At 39.9% G+C, this 17,471-nt stretch overlaps 1 protein-coding gene across 1 annotated transcript in view; it reads left to right on the top strand.

Annotated features, from left to right (window-relative positions):
* Window positions 1-17,185, top strand: part of mrpl23 (mitochondrial ribosomal protein L23) — a 28,193-nt gene extending 11,008 nt beyond the window's left edge. The window contains exons 4-5 of the mRNA XM_088934748.1: window positions 1,497-1,570; window positions 14,999-17,185. Coding sequence (XP_088790874.1) covers window positions 1,497-1,570; window positions 14,999-15,163 — 239 coding nt within the window. The 3' untranslated portion in view covers window positions 15,164-17,185. The remainder of the gene's footprint in view (window positions 1-1,496; window positions 1,571-14,998) is intronic.
* The last annotated feature ends 286 nt before the right edge of the window (window positions 17,186-17,471 follow it).

The following is a 17,471-nucleotide window of genomic DNA, read 5'->3' as shown; positions in this document are numbered from 1 at the left end:
CCTGTGTGGACATCTGTGCAGTCTTATGGTTTTCCAGTATTTGACCTGCTTGCCTGTCTTTTTTTTGCTGAGAAAGCTGCTTGCAATATCCCATAGGACACTTTTAGTTTACCTTTGTATTTTTTTAACTTCTGATCGGTTAAATAATTTCCTAGCCGTTTCTTAACATATAAGCTATATTTTATGTTTACAGTTTACAGCTTGTACACTTTCAAAATCTAAGTTGTACAGATGTTCACAATTGACAAAGCTCTTGTGCAAACCAAAAATCTAAAATAAAATAAGTGAGCACTTGTGAAATGCTTTTAATTATTAAACGTTCTTTCTGCATGCATCGTGTACATTGTTGCATATGTCAACTGAAGCTTGCTCTTTGAAAAGGCAGCTGAAGTCTTTTTTTCAACATTTGCCCATATTAAAAGGTAATAAAATGTAAGTCTAATTTGTTAAATAGGTGAATCATCAGATCATAAAGGGCTGGTGGTCATTTCTTGCAGACCCCACTTCCTTTTCCATGGGTTGTAAAACATTTCAGATCCTGGCTGTGTTGCCCAGCAGTCCTCTGTGAAATGATAATCTTCATGGCTGCGAAAATGATCACTTTTACCTTTGCATTCTGTGGACTGCATCCTCTGTCAACCTGTCAATGTGTTTTGTTTTCCAAAGGCAAACCATGAAAAAGACATCACACTATAATTATGCCAGGCTGGCCGGAAAACTTTTTGTTTAACCCTCACAAACACACACAAGATTTACCAGTTGGGCCCTTTTTACTTCTTAGTGGAGAGAAGGGAGAGGCTGCCCGACAACAGAAGTGTCCAATTTGGTTTGTCATTCTTTGGTGCCAGTTCTGCTGCTCTTGTTTTCTCTCACCCCAGTGACACAGTTGGCCAAACGTCTCCACAGGTGTTTCGGGGGGAAAATTTGCTTTATTTATTCTCTGGATGAGAGCCCTCAGGGTGGATATCAGTTGAAAAGGTCTGCTCAGGCAAAACACTTTTGTTTTTTTGATTGCGGAACACAGCAGCGTTCCAAATGCAGGTCCTTTTCTGAAGAGTGAAAAGGAGCTGATGATCAGGCATTTGTGAAGTTACTCTTTGATGCCATGCTGAGCACTGAAACAAAATGCAGGTAAAACAAGAATGGGTGAAAGGATATCCAGCAGAACCGTATACACCAGCAAGGATAAAGATTGTATTAATAACACTCTGACCTGCCAGCACAATCGAATTCTTTGTGTTGTAAAAACATTCCTTCACATCCCTGACACAATGCTTGATGTTGCTTACTGGGGGTGCAGATGGGTTTTTTATTGCAGGAAGCTCGCAGCTTCCTAAGGGTTCGGTTTCAACTGTTGTTGGCACCCAGATGGAAAATGGTTTATATTTCTTGTAAAGGACTTTAAAAGAGATTGTCAAACTCCTATCATTTGCACAGACATTAGCTTACATTTTTTTGGCATAAATATTGACCGGTGAATTTGAATTCTTTCACAGGTACGAATAAGAAGAGAAATCACTTAAACCAGAGGGTGAAACGTCCTGATTACAAAGTGGCCTATGTCCAGCTGGTAAGTGTTGAATAGAACAAGTCCCATGTCATGTTAGCCTTCAACCTCTGAAGGTTACAAGGCATTTTTGCATTCAGAGATATGAATTAGTCCCCAGTTACTTCTCACAGTGACAAAGCTCAAACAATGCAAGGTGGGAGAAGTGTACTGCCTAAATAGCCTCTACTCATGGCTTATTTTCCACACCACACAATGGGATTGTATGAACTGTGGTCATGAAACAAAACGAGTGTATCATCAATTGAGCAGAGGAACTTTCCTTTTGGTTTTCAGAAGACTGTCAAGCTGTTCCCCAGAGGGGCAGGTATGGTTGATGTAAGGCCCCACCTTATTGTCATTTATTCCCCATGCCGCCGTGGTGTTTGTTTATCTTCTGTCTCTCCCACACACTCTTGCTACCCTACTGAGACTGAAGTCTGGTTTTCAGTGGAGACCAAGGGCAATAGGTCAGATCTAATTACATACCAGACTTATTACAGGAAATATTGTGTGCTGTTTGAAGATGTATGGCTGTGTTCAGGGGCAGCTGTAAAAATTTCCACATTGTAGGATACCAAAACATTAGTGATCAATGTGTTTTTTTGCCAGCCTGTTGTCAACTTGGTTCTATGTAAAGACTTTTCCCCTGATAATAGAAGCTGTCTCTGTGAAAGGTTTTCCTTTTTTATGAGAATGTAATGAAATCCTTTGATCTTATTAGATTTGTTCAGGTATTCTTTATTTATATAAATACTTTTGAGGTTTTCAAAAACGCAAGCAAATAACTGATCAGTTACATGTAGTTATGAATACAAAATCCATCTACCGTTTCTGACTTGATATTTGGAGAAATACCTCATAGACGTTCACAAATCAAAACTGGAGGGTGAGTCTTTCCTTATGAGACAAAATATGTTCCCTATCAGAAATATATTCATTTTTAACTAAAGAGATTTAAATACCTTTCAATACCTGCTTTAAAACATCATTATCCTCTTAATAGTTCTGCTCTTCACAGTGAGATATTTCTTTTGGAGCCAACCAATCCTGCATTCAAATAAAGGAATTATCAGCCCTAAACATCTGCATTCCTTATTTAAACCCCCTTGTCTTTCCTTTTGATGTCACGCTTACTTAAGTGTGAGAGAGCAGCAGGAGAAGTGGTTTGGTTGGAACCCTGGTTCAATAAACTTGATGTAAAATTGAATTTCCGGGCTCCGCAGCTCTTGAAAACCTTCCTTATTCTTTTTCTCTTTCGTACGGCAGGGAAAACAAGATTGTTCCTAATTGAGACCACATGCAGCAGAGTGTTCTGTGGTTTGATGGCGATGGCAGCTGCCCTCTGTACCTCTGTCAACTAATATTCCAGCGGCACCACAGAGCTTTTTACAAATTACAGGAGTGCGGTGGGGCAGGCTGCACGTACTCGCGCTCGTCAAGGACAGCGCTCCACACATGTGATGCAGCGTGTGGAAGCATGCCGTGAGGCGGGGGGGCGGTGCCCGTGGTTAGCATGTTTGAACAGAGAGGTTGCTGGGGATGTCCTCAGCTGCTATGGGTGGGGGGCTTGCTGCTCGGGTTCGGTCTCGGAGCAGAGAACACCGTTCCCCTCAAGGTGCCCCCCCACCTCCTCCCCTCTAATCCGACTGATGAGGTTTCTTGCCACCACAGCCGCCTCTGTTTTTTGTTTTGAAGTGATTCTTCAGTGCTTCTGTAATTTCCAACCTTTCTTTTAGAGACCTGGATTCTCTCTCTGATTTTTTTTTTCTCAAAAATGATAATCAGTCTAATCTCTGAGATCTACTTCCAGTTTTATTTATCAAAGGGCAGTGTTTTCATTGGTGTGTTTTTTTTTACTAATTTACTTTTGCTCACTTGAATGCATGCACATCACATTTAGAATGGATGCTGAAAAGGAGAATGATAAGATAAACAAATATGGAGGAAAAAGACAAAAACTGGAGAAGGTAGTTATGTTTTTGTCTTTTTATGTTATGTTTTTGACCATATGCATTATGTAGGGTGTAACTGGTGTTATTTACTGATAGAGATATTTCAGTAATGCAATAGAGAGTGGATGTCCCTGCCTCACTATTTGCATAATTCTGCTGGATCTAGAAGCAGAAGAGAAATGAGAGAAAATGAAGAATGGTGCCCTTTGTTTCCATAATAAAAGTTTATATTTCATAGAGGAGTCCATATCTTTAGTTTCTTTTCTCTGAGTACCTACCGAATGATATTTCAGTTTATGAAAGATGTCATATAATAAACTTTTAACTGCAAAAATGATCTTCCACACTTTTAGAAAGTTTGGATTTTGTTTTATATTTGTTTCACAGCAGGCACCAAATAAAGCTGGTGGAAGGACTGACTGCAAAGGCAAACGGAAGTCTAAACATTTTCATTTTAGAATGGATTTGGATTTCTGAGTAAATTGGAAAAAGAAAATTGTTTCTCTACTTAATTTAAAAAAATGCCAGACACAAGATGAATGCTTTCAGATGTGAAGATATAAGGTTTAAAACAATATCAACATCATGACATCTAGTCTGACAACAAAGAGGTAGCCAGAGTGTATGATGAAGTTAAGTGATAGGAAAGCAAATGATTTCCCCTGCTTTCAGCATCTGGCCAAATCGCACAAGCACTTGAGTGTGCATTGATTACAGTGTTACAGGCCTGTGAGACCCACAGTGATTTTACTGCCTCTCTCCCCGTAATCTGTGGGAAAACTGAAGTCAGTGCCGCACTTCCAGTTGGTCGTTGGACAGGATAGGCTTTTCTGCAGGGGGTACTAGAGGTCTCGTCATCATCTGAGACCAATTATTCAGCTGCTTCCGAAGAGTTGTGGCCATGAAAAGGTTGTCATGTGTCCGCTGCGCCAGATCTCCATTTCCTAAAGAGTGGTGTAGAACAGTGAACGAGGCCTTCTTATCATTTAGTTTAGCTCGAGACCACAACACAGTGCCTTAACAGGTCCAGGAAAACAAGTGTTTAAGACTTGGCAGACGTGTAACCATTCTGTAAGAGGTTTCTGTTAACTGTCGTTGCTAACTTTCTGAAGTCAGTTGTCTTATAGGTGTCCTCATGTGGTTCTCCCTAACTAGGCCTATTTAAGTCTCTTCTGAGGTTAGGGCAAGGTGTTATGCCTGAAGTTGAATGTGTTACAGTGCTCAATTAGAAGGAAACAAGGATCAATAAAATATCATTAGTTGGAATTAATGTTATTTTTCTTTAATTGCTTCCTTTCCCTTTATCCCATGTGCCCTTAGGCAAATTAACACTTTGGTAACCTCACTCAGGGGAGTGCAACTGTGCCGATTCAGTTCCGGACGTGCTTGCCACTAGATGGCAACATTTTTCTTTGTTGGCTTCTTGCTTTTCACCTTGGCCTCTGGATCTTCTTTTTGGTTTGTTTTGCATGAATTGAGCTTCTCAACAAACAAAAGGACAGCATATTGTCCCTGTCCTCTGTAGAAGTAGCACTTTTCACAGTGCATCCTGGTCTATAAGTCATATAACAAACATATTAAAGTGAAACCTGCCAAATCAGTAGCTTCCATCTGAGTAAACACGTGCTTATTTATACGGAGTTTTCTATTTTATTATTGCTCTCATCATTTTTCATACAAAGCTGTACAGTATTGAACAATTAATTGTGTTCTTCTCATTCTTTAGAACGTTAACTGGCTCTTTCTTGTTTTTATGGAAAAGGGGAGTTAATCTCTACTGTCCCAAGTATTTTTTTATTTTTGAAAGTGGTAGTTTTTTACATAATTCAGTAAACTTGAAAAAAATACCCTTCCTGTGACTTTGTGGTCTTACCTTTTCAAAATGACCTTTCAGTCATCCCCCATGTTCATAGAATACACTAAAGTTAGATATTGATCTGTGTACAAGCCTTCTTTTGTTTTATGTACAGCCATAGACTGGCGATATGTAACTGCTTTTGTTGCAGTTTCAGTCATGGTCTCTTACTGTGGTCTAAGTTGGAATGAATTTAACTTTTGACAGGGTATTGTTATGCTAGAACAGAAAAGACGAGAGGAGTCTGTTTGTTTGGGTGCTGGTAATCTGTTTGGTAGTTAGCTGTTAATTGATCCAAGGATCTCATCCAGTCAGCAGCGTGGCTGGAAAGCTCGTTTCATACTCCCGTAGCCCTTTATGTGAAGAGGTGCCACCTGTTCTCCGCTTCTGTGTAGTCCCCAGGTTTGCCCTCGGGTGTGTGTTTCGCCACACATTCAGGAGAAAACGGATGGGGTGGCGTTGTCAGTGGTTCGGGGGATTTTGATGATTTGTATCAGGTCCCCTCATAGTCTTGTTTTCCAAAACTATTCCTTCAACCTGTCAGTGTAGGACTTTTTTTTGCTTAAGCTAGGTATATTTCAGGTTGCACTTCTTTGGACATATTCCATAGTAGGTATATCAATGTACAGTTCTTCTTTTCCTGCATTAAACATCTCTTTGAGTCAGTGCACTCAGTTTCACTGCTGTCAAAGAGTAAAAAAAAATCAAATGGTTTTTAATATTGAAGCTGAAATGTAGAGTTCAGCGGCCCATGAGTTAGTGTACCTACAGTTGTACACTTACAGTTAACTCTGTTATATATACAGTATACGTTGTTTTGTTAATCAAGTTTTAATTTTTTGACTTTCTGATTTGAATGAGAATCACTTCCTGGGTAATTAGGCAAACAGCAAAGCGTTTTCACCCACCAGTATGATGTAGCAGGGTCGGCCAGTCACAGTGACCCCTGAGTCTCCAGGCTGTCTGGTTTTCTCTTATTTTGATTTATACACTATTGTCATCTCTCAGGCCAGTGACCAGCTGTGCGAAAGCTCCAGGAGGATGTGACGTCTCAAAAGCCTCCTAAAAGCCCGTCGAGACAGTCTTGCTCGCTGGCCCATTCTAGTTATTACATTTGTACTGTAGGAAGTCATCAGCCAATCGGCTTCGCTCCATCATGGCAAGCGTTACAGTGAAAGACCAGGACCGCAGGTTGCTGCAGTGCATCAGGGCATCACTGTTTAGATGCCTTAAAGCAGTTACATTTGCTTCTGTCAAAAACACGGAGCTCCTTTCTAACATCCATCACAGATTGAAATGCTTAGCTGGCCTACTTTCATGAAAGGAGGGGCTGAAAAACATGTTTATCTCAATCATAAAGCAGCAGCTATTGTTGATCGGCCAGGCAGTTCATTACCTTTTAAAGACAGGTTGTAATTTCGTTGTAGTACAGTTTCATACTTGAAGTATGATTTTAACAGCAATAACAGGAAGTAATTCCTCCTTAATGTTTGATCTTTTCACAGTACGCAAGGATTGGTTTTAGAGCTCAACTGAAGCACGAAAGAAAGGAAAGAGCTCTGAACAGAACATAAATAAAATAAAATAGATCTGTGCTTCTGGCATCCTGTTTACATTTAACAAACAGAGGCACTCATCCCCTGTGACACTGTAATTCCTGGTCATGCCAACAGACGTGAGGAACAGCTGGTGTTTAAACCCACGTTTTAAATAATGCTTTCATTTTTCAGGTTTGAGTAATGTGCTTTTTTTTTTAACAGCAGGCATATTAATTTCACAATACGATTTCAAAAACATAGTTCCATAGTTTTAGGAAACAGTATCATTATGTAGTGCTGAGACCCAACAGTAGTGCAGTGTGTGGAGGACTGCAGTTGCAGTAGGGAGTTGAGTCTGCTTGCACTCCCATGATACACGAAGCAATAGACAGCATTGGGACTCAATTAGACTGCTGCTGAGACTTATGGCAGTGTTGCCAATCCTGTATTAAGAAGAGATGAATTACTCATGGCATTTATTGCACTGCAATATGCAAGTTTGGTTTGACATTTTCTGTAAACGTAACCATTGGGTTCTTTCTTGTGTTTCTTTTTTTGCCTGCATAAGAGAAACTTCCAGGTTCTCAAAATAAAAGGTGCTGTAAAGATTTCAGCAGTGCGCTGCATTCTGCTACAGGATACGATGCTTCGTGGACCTCGACAAAGGCTGCTATTCAGTGTCCCGTTTCCTTCAAGGTTAACACAGAACAGTGAATCCTGCTTTTTTATTTTAAACAATTTTTGTTTTGACAGTGATATTTGTGGTAGGTCCAATATGTCCATGTGATCCAACAAAACAGAACCACAACAACTAAAAATGATAGATTAGTCAAAGCAAGTATATGGGTCATGAGCCAGCAAAGCCCAAAGCATTATAGTCAGCTTCTTAAAATGTTACATGACTGATTTTGATACATGTTTGTAACATTACACCCCTCTCCTTCTGGCTAGTTCATTGACTCCTCTGTTTTTCTTTTAACAAGTGTGATTCAGTGCCAGCCAGTGTTTTAGAAAAGCCGAAACTTTGTCTATCCTTATGGAAATGACTCCTGCTTTTGGGAGCAAAGAGACTGGCCTGAGGCTGGCCCCACAGAGGTAATGTGAAACTGTTTTATTTTATTTCATTTTTCCCCTCAACAAACCGCTTTTTCCTTGGCATTGGGATTCATTAGAGTGGTTCCGGGAATAAAAGAGAAATCCCCTCCTCCCAAAAAATATGATTTTTAAGAGCCCAGCCAGGGAGAGTGACTGGTGAATCATGTCCTAACGTGTCTTGGGCAGTTGGTTATGACAGCTGGGTCACATATTAGCACAAAGGAAATGTGTTGTTGCACTCAGCTGGCCAGCTCGGAAAGACAAGGGCATTGGCTCAAATCAGTTCAAGCAGGCAAGATACTGTGCTGTTGTGACAGAGGGGCCTTTTTTTCCACTGCAAAACGCACTTAAGGAAGTAGTGGATCTTGAAAGAGCCTCGGGTCCTTTGGACGTTTTAAAAATGACTCATTTTGTTTTATACTTTAACATCACAGATGTTGCTGAATAAATCTCAAAACATTCTGTATGGAGACACGTAGCATGCACGCACTTCAGTTTTATTTGCAAATTTTAGATGTATAAAATGAGAACTCAACTCAAGTAATTCTGTACTTAATAGAGAAACCAAAGAGGTCACAGTTTAGTCAAATAAGGGGTGCAAGTACTCTGTGGACTGTATTATTTAGACCTCTGCTAAACAGCAATGGAACATTGTAATAACAGTCTGTTAATGAAGTATGTGGTTATATAGCAAACAAAATATTTTAAAAGGTTTTGCGAGGAGCCTATTTGTAATAGTATAATCAACATCTAGGGTTAAAATATCAGTATGCTTTCAATAGCTTTATAAAGGAGGATCATGCTTTTATGTTCTGGGTAATGCAGTTTGTTCACATTAAGGGAGAAATTAAATTGTGATCTCTGTCCCTTTAAATGGAAGGCGCTTACAAAAAAATAAATTTCTTCGCACTTGATTAAGTATAATTGCTGGAATGGAGTGGGTAGGGTTGGGAGATATGAAGCATTTGATGCTGGCCAAATAACTGTGGTTTTTCGTACATCAATAGTCAGCACAAGTTTGGATCTCGAGGAGAAAAGGCAAGGGCCTCCCAGTGTGGCTGGCAGGGACTGCTGTTCACAGGCATGTTTCTGCATTTCCTCTTTCTTTGTTCAGTAATTAAACTGGTAATAGTGTGCAAACATGACGCAAAAAAAAAAATTCCAACAGCACTTTCTGCTATTGGGCCTGCTCTCAGCTTTTAAAGGATCCACTGTATCAGTTTGATGTTCCAAGTTTAAAAATCCAGATCATGTATTAAGAACAGCTGTCTTTTTGTGCTTAAAAGAGAAAACGAATACCAGTGCCGTTCTTTAGAGGAATCTTGCACCTCTCAATTAGGCCGCTGCAGTAGAACGATGGTTACAGCGTGCATATCCTTTGGCCTTGGCTGTATACGTCTTAATAGCTACAGTATACAGCTGAAGAAGTCATCTCTATGTCAATCGAAAGTGTTGCCAGCAGCCCAAGGTTGAACTATCCTGTGGCTGCATTAGGGCGGTGTTGGTTGTCAAAGTGGAATTTGCCCTGATCCTAATTGTTTTAATCCAGAGCAGCAGTTTCCTTCTCATCCAGTGCCAGCCACTCCTCAAGTTGTCAGGTTGTTTCTTTTGCTGTTTAAACACCTCCCTCCTATTGGATGCCATTCTGCAATTGATTCTTTTCCCTGACTTGGGTGCGTTAAGCCGTGTCGACGTATGTGGGGGATCAAACAAATGACCCGAAGTCACTCCTGGCAGTTCTTGAACCCGTTCACCCTGCGACGTTCTGAACAGAAATCCGCAGTTCAAATGAGGAAACATTTCAGGTGAATAAGATTTCGTTTCGTTCCTAGTAGTCCGGGCCAAAGCTGCCCCCTTTGCCAGCATGTCCCTGGAAGCTGGAGGAAACCCACGTGAACTCCACCCAGAGCGCACCCCAGTCTGGAGGTCTGCCCAGGGCCCAGGAGCTGTGAGGCAGCATCGCCACTGTGCCATCCATCTGCTACTGCCAGGGAATATAAACAGAAGAAAGAACGCCTTTGGTAATCTGTACAGCTGCTTTTAAAAAGGTTACATAGTAATGTTATGGTTAGACCTGAAATCACTAATGGCTGCATAAGTGACAGCTGATGTACCAGAATTTAATTACTTTCTTCTCTCAGATGGCAGCTTTTGAGTATTCACTTACTGTCACATGGTTTTTTTTTTAAATGGAACTCCTCCAGATTTATGCAGCTTGGCATCTCCCTTTCGTTTTGAATAAAATGAAAAAATAAAGAGCTTTGCTGTAGGAAAAGAAACACCCTCAAAACTAGTGAAACTAGTGGATTCGTTGGGCTTTTCTGTTGTCTTTCCATGCCAGTAATGCAGATAAGACTCCTTCAGTCACTGCATACATTACACGTGTGACATGCTGTTTGTTTCTGCTCCATTTTGTGTTCAGCACTTTGTTGTATATATACAATGATGTGAAAAGGTATGTACGCCCTCTTAAGATTCCATGGTTTTACATATTAAGACATCACCTGTCCTCATCAAATCCTCACTGTATATGACAAATCGTGTGACAAATAACATAACACATTTTTCTCGCCAGTATTTATTAAACAAAAAAATCAGCCAACATTCAGAAGCCTTGTTTGAAAAAGTAAGTGCACCTTTGATTCAGTAACGTGTGGAACCCTCTTTAACAGCAATAACTTGAGGTAAATGTTTCCTGTAAGAGTTTATCGGTCTCTCACATCTCCTGGGAGGAATTTTGGCCCATTCCTTCTTACGTAACTGCTTCAACTTGGTGATGTTTGAGGGCTTTTGTTATACAGATCTCTCTTTAGGTTCTGCCACAGTATCTCAATTGAGTTGAGGCCTGGAATTTATCTTGGCCATTCAAAAATCCTGATCCTTGTCTTCTTCAGGCATTCAGTCGTAGATTTAGTGGTGTGTTTTGGATCATTGTCCTGTTGCATGATCAACTTTTGGCTGCGCTTTAGCTGTTGGACAGATGTTCTCACGTTTTCCTCTAGAATGTGCTGGAATAGAGAGGAATTCATGGTGTGCTCAATGACTGTGAGATGTTGGGTCCTCCAGCTGCGAAGCAGGCTCAAATCACCACCCCTCCACCATCATGCTTGACAGTTGGTATGAAGGTCTTGTGGTAAAACACAGTGTTTGGCCTGCACTAAACATGTCCTTTTGCATTACGGACAGACAACTCCACTTTGGACTCATCTGTCCAGAGAACATTGTTCCAGAAGTCTTGTGGTTCATTCAACTGCTGTTTTGCAAACCTGAGCCATGAAGCAATGTTCGTTTTGGAGCGAGAGGGTTTCCTCCTGGCTACCATTCCACAAAAGCTTTCTACCCTCCCTAATGGTAGAATCATGATCTTTAACATTTAGCATATTAACATAGGCCTGTAGATCCCTGGATGAAGCTTTGGTGTTCTTTGCAAACTCTAGGAGAATCATATACTGTAGTCTGATCTTGGGGCGAATTTGCTGGGATGCCCACTCCGGGGTAGATTGGCAACCATCCTGAACTTTTTCCATTATCTTTCTCACTGTGGAATGATGGAGTTCATATTGTTTAAAAAAGGTTTATAACCCTTCCCAGACTGATGTGCAGCAACGGTTCTCTCTAGACCTAGGTATGATGTATTACCACAAACCTGAATGCTCCAGACCAGACTGACAGTTTCTTCTTTTATTTTATTTGAGATACAGTATTGTCCGAACAAAACTCTTTTTATCATATTGTTAAGAATGCCTTCAGTACTCATTACTACTAGTTCAATAGTATTGTTTTCAGTTCTCTTAATGTTCAGAACAAATGAGCCCTGTAAAGGCAGACATCTGCCACTTTATTCCTGGGTCCGAGTAAGACTGCTGGTTTTTGCACACTATATTTCGTGTAGAACTATGTTACTGGAATATACTGTGACCACCAAAGTTACTGCACTTGCAATAAAACTGAGTCCGAATCCAGGTTTCCAAAGCAGAGAGGGGGAAAGAGGCTGGGATTCACTCAATAATAACATTTCCACTTCATATTTACTCTTCTTTCTAGCTTTTGCGCTTGCTGAGAAGAAAATATCATCGCATTTAATGAGACGTACCTATGCGTAAGGAACCGGTGGACTAACACAAGTACTAGTATTGTTGAAGAAACCCTGACTGTTACGGCAGAACCTCATGCCAGAAAAACAAGGAACAGGACTGTGTGAAATACAACCCCTCTGCTTGGCTTTAAAGCAAAGGGGGGAGCTTCTACAAATCTACAACGATACAGAAATTACTAGATATTAAGAGCACACTGCTGAAATCATGTTCTGTGCGTCGAAAGAAATAAATATTTTTTCCTCATGCCACAAAATGACAGGTTAATATTCACATAAGCATTCTGTAAAACTGTGCAAATTCAGTACACAAATATAATAAGACAAGTCCTTTCCACATGAATTAGAATTCTGCTCTTGTTTTTGTTAACGCCAAGAGAATTTGTTGATGCATCGAAATGTTATTTTGACTTTTAATGTTGACACAGTGCCTTAATCTTAACTATGAACCATATGATCTGCATCATATACTAATCTCTCTCTTGTGTTTATAGACTGCGCAAAAACATATTATTGCAGATTTTAACATGAAAGAATTTGCTGCAGTTCATTGTAGATTTCTGCTTGTTTTTTTGCTTGGGGCTGGGGGGAACACTGAACAAGTTTATTGCGGGGCAGAGCCAGGCCCTGTTCTCCGCTGTTGTAAAGCTTCACTATCAAGACGCCGGTTTTAGTAGTCACTTCTCTGTGTCCGCGCACTTGGCTCGGCTCTTTGTTTAAAGTGTGAGGTTTCGTGTTCCGAGAACTGGAGTTAAAGCAACACTTGTAGGTCTCAGAGGTACTTGTGTTGTTCTAGGCGCTTCTTTCAGCAGCATATAGGGAACAGCAAGACGGGGCCATTCGCAAGGCCAGCCACAGGAATTCCTGGAAATCTTCTGTGGCTGGGGGGGACGCTGCTTTTCATTAATGGAGATTCGGAGTGAAATCTTCATTGTTGTTTCTAGAAAACAAAGGCCCCAGAAAGAAAAGTGCAAGTGCTCGCTCGCTCGCCCTGTGCAGCGGCAGAATTTCCAGGCAGTGTTCGGCCCTGTGTTTATCGTGGTCTGACTAGCTGGGGGGTGTATAAAGGAAAGCAGTTCACAATCAGAAAATCGGACATTAAAATGTATTTTTTTCCTCACGTGTCAATGTTGAAACTAGCCACACAGATTTCCATTGTCACCCCCTGGCTTTGGTACTTTGTGCAACATTAATCAGCTTCCCCCTGTACACTTCCTAGCAGGTGAATTGTGAAAACTGTAGAAGCTGCTTTGTCATCTATGTTATATCATAACAAAGGAGAATTAATCCAGTGTCAGCAACTGACCTGTAATAATGATTGAATATTTACTAACAATATTCAGATTCCCATATTTATCCATTTTGAGCGTTAGAGTGAGTTAAATTTGGTCATTTATAAGTGTTACGCATTTCTTGAGTGTTGCCTGCGATCTCTAAACTGAAGCATTACCACTGCTTTTAATGTATCAGTGTGTTTGCAATATCATGGAAAACAGAAACAGCAGTGTCCAAAATCTTGGGAATATCTTCTGGCAAAACGTTCTGTGTGTTTTCCTTCGCTTTCCTTGAATACAGTTTTTTGGTTCCAATCAAAGTAGGTTCTCTTAGAAGAAGGAAAAACGAGCTTTTGTGAGCTTGACATTTCTCAGAGTGTTGTTTTTCCATAGTGTTTTAGTGCGACTAGTAGATATTGGAGGCAGTTTATTGGTGTTTCCATTTAACACTGGCATTCTTGAAGGATCCTTGGAGGGGTCTTTCCTTCCCTCTTTTTCTTCTTGTGTCCACTGGGTCAAAAAATGCCCTGTACTGTACCTGCAGAGCCAAAAGGAACAGTGTCAATACTGAACTTACTGAACCTGCCTCAGTGTTACGCTGAGGCAGCTTGGTGATGTTGGGGACTAAATAATAGGTACCGCCTTCAGCCTTTGAATAAATAAAGGCCTAACCATTGGCTACACTCTTAAAAAAATGAGCAGTTATCACAAAACCTTCACAGGATTGAGGAATTTTATATCCCTCCTTCTGAAACAGACGAGTATCCTTTAAAACTATTAGAACCAAGGATAGTACTCCATTATCATGACTGTTTGCGTGCCTTGGCTTATACACAAGACCTTTCTAAATTGAAGCACACAGCAGGTCTGGACATGATGTTGTTGTTAATAGCGTTTGGCTGCAGTCCATCTGTTGCAGCCGTTCCCACTCAATCTTACTACTGCTTACAGGCTTTTGGTCAGTGTTCGGAGATACAGAGTGAACAAAATTCAGGGCCCCTTTGTCCTGTAATTTGAGAGTTTCTATCTGAATTTGTATCTAACATCTATCTGCCACGTACCAGTGTAGCTTTGTCTATTCAGCAGTCTAAATTGCATTTTGAGTTTGCATAAATAAAATATATGTAGTGTCTTAAGTAACACTGAACACTCTCTCAGAACATGGCTGTGGGCATTAAAATCAGCTTTGTCAGAGTTTGCAAACTATTTTAAAAGCAAAATATTTGATTATGAGTACATGTTCAGCTCATTTTCTTGTATGCTCTGTTTATTGTGAGTGAATCATTCATATTGAGCTAGAATTCTAAGAAAGTCCCCTTTTACAACTTTATTTAATGTAGCTATGTGGGAAATTCAGGATTTAGATTTGATTTCATTGAGCATATCATGTATGGTTTTGAGTTTATTTTTTACGGACTTCATATGAAGCCCTTTCAGAAGGTTTACCAGCTGGAGTGCAGGGGTGCATCTCAAGAAGGGCAGGTACCAGGTGGTGATTAGGGCATTAAACAACACCGACTATAACATTAGGGACCTCCTGTCAGGTGACTAGGCTCTCAGTGTCACACTGTACTTGATATTCACGTTGGCCCAACTTGTTATTTGATGGTGGTTACTGAAGTTCGTTTTTTTATATTTTAAGGCTCAGCAGCAGACATTCCAGTTCCCAGATATCTTCCCTGAGAAGGACAAGACGGCTGAGCCGGGTTCTGTGGAGGATTTTCAGGACAAGTTTATGGAGGACGAGAAGCAGAGACAGAAGACAGACCCCAGGCGAGGGGGGGTGACAGAGTGGTTTGGCCTTTAAGGATGGGTAACCCCTTTTCTGCAGTACAGACTGTGACTCGAGTCTTACCCGCGTCAGGAGGACATTTCTTATTGTTAAACTCAACAGCTCTTTTCTGATGTCTAGGCCCCTGCGACATGAAACAGCTGCCTGTTAATTTACCTTCACAAACCACTGATTCACCTCAGCTGCCCCACATAGGAACTGGACTCTGCGTTGTCACCCGCAGTCAGCATATCAACAGCTCCATCTTTGCAGCAGACAGCCCCTGAGTGTTTATAAAGCCACTCCCTTTTTATTTGTGTACATGTGTGAGAAACATAAGCTGAGGTCAGGCTACAGATGATCTAAGGTCATCTTTTTTATTTTCCACTGAGCTCTGTTTAGGTAATTAGACACCTTCTCACACAATAAGGTCAGCAATTAAAAAGTTCAATGGAAATGTTGAGCACTGAATGCCATTATACAGTAGTACCATTTTTATCTCTGCAGAGGACGGCTTGTGCCTTCTGACTGTGAAAGCCCATTATGTTTATGAAATCGGTAATAAGGCCATCTCAGGTTCCTTTTTTGTTCACTCCAGCCCTCTAAGGTACAACACTAAGAGATATTTTTTGTACTGCAGTGGTTCTTCAGCTGTATGAACCCTGAATTCTTCCTGTTTGGTAGTTGTGCAGTTGTTGGGGTTTGAAATGGAAGCACTGACGGTTTAGGGGGGTATTATGTACTGTGGCCTGATACACAGTTCACATGAGTTATGAAACCAAGCTGGGTTAGCGACGGTGAACAGAATGTTAGTGAAAAACTTTAAAAATTATAGAATTAAATCTACTTGTGACCTTGGATTATCTGTGGTAATCGCAGATTTCAAATTGCAAAAAGTGAAAGTACGAGTTTTTCTTTGCTCAGGAGAGAAATGATATGTAATTTAATCAAATTTAATCAAAGGGGCCTATTACACATGAGATGAATATATCTTCATTGATATTTTTTTAATAGAACCCATTATATAATTTAATTCGAAATATAAATTCATTTGTATTCATAGATGGGCCTTTCCTAGTAAATTGACACATCTATGCTCTAGATTAAACTTCTTACAGGTGCTTAGAAGATAGCTACCATTAGAATAACAAAGAGAGAAACTTGTGTACTGACGTTCTGGTCTGTATCATACCAAAACATGATTTTACTACCAAGAGCATAACTGCAAAAGAACACCACATGAAAGACCTTATTTTTCCTCATTTAATGCAATACCAATACGTTCGTTATAACCATACCATATCTTGTCATTTAGTCTTTTTTTTTTGTACTGCCATGTTTTACTCCTTAACCAGTTTCTCTACATGCATACATGACGTGAAGGAGACCAATTTAACCAAAACTAGAAAGTGAATGAGAAACTACATTAATGCTATCTAGTGACCTTTGTGAGTCACTTAAAGCAAAATCCTTCAATATTCTTCTTAATGTTGATGATACTTGGTATTTCTGTAAAGGTCTCACAATCATGGCAGTGTCAGTGTGATTAATTTTATAATAATCTTGATACAGATAAAAATTGGTTGTTTTGATAAACTGCTTAAAAAGATTTTTAAGTAAACACATTTTATCAGACATTATTTTTATTTGTTCCCTTCTGGTTCCTGTCTGGTATTTTGTTGCTTTTGTAGTTGAGTGTATAATAAAGATTGTAATCTCTCGTGCTGTGACCTCAGTTCAAAGTATCATTGTGGAATCATTTCATATTTTGGAATGTTTTGAGAATGTGTGTGTTTTCACTTGTGTAGTCCATAAACTGCCCTTGTTTGAGATTGTGAAACAGCTTTGTGAAATATTGTCGTGTTAACTCCTCATTACAGAGTACTCATTGCTCATTTTCTGCTTCATTGTTAAGATTTGGATGTGCAGATTTTTCTCAGCTGAAAGTGTCAAAAGAGTAATACACAGAAATTAGTTTGTTTGGGGAGAAAAAAAACATCATATATAAGACATTTCTTTCAAAGTTACAAGTCACACCAATAAAATGCGGAGTGTTGTTATCCTGTGTATTTGTGTATATAATGGCATAACTTTAATATCATTCACACTTTACAAAGTTCATTTCTTGACTATAGAAAGTGCTGTAAGTCTATTTGGAAAATACAGCAATATGTTAGCATAATGTGGTGAAATGTTCATCTTAATATAAATATGCACTTCTGAAATAGTCAATTTTGAATTGGCATTCTTCTAAGTTATGAAATGAGCTGATACCCCTCACAGTTATTGATACTTAACTCATGTCATTACCATCTTCAGTGTAGCCAAAGATCTGTAGTCATCA

The sequence above is a fragment of the Atractosteus spatula genome, chromosome 16 (genome assembly GCF_055471065.1).
Source record: "Atractosteus spatula isolate fAtrSpa1 chromosome 16, fAtrSpa1.hap1, whole genome shotgun sequence".
Lineage (NCBI taxonomy): Eukaryota > Metazoa > Chordata > Actinopteri > Semionotiformes > Lepisosteidae > Atractosteus > Atractosteus spatula.
This window is presented reverse-complemented; position numbering and strand designations above follow the sequence as displayed.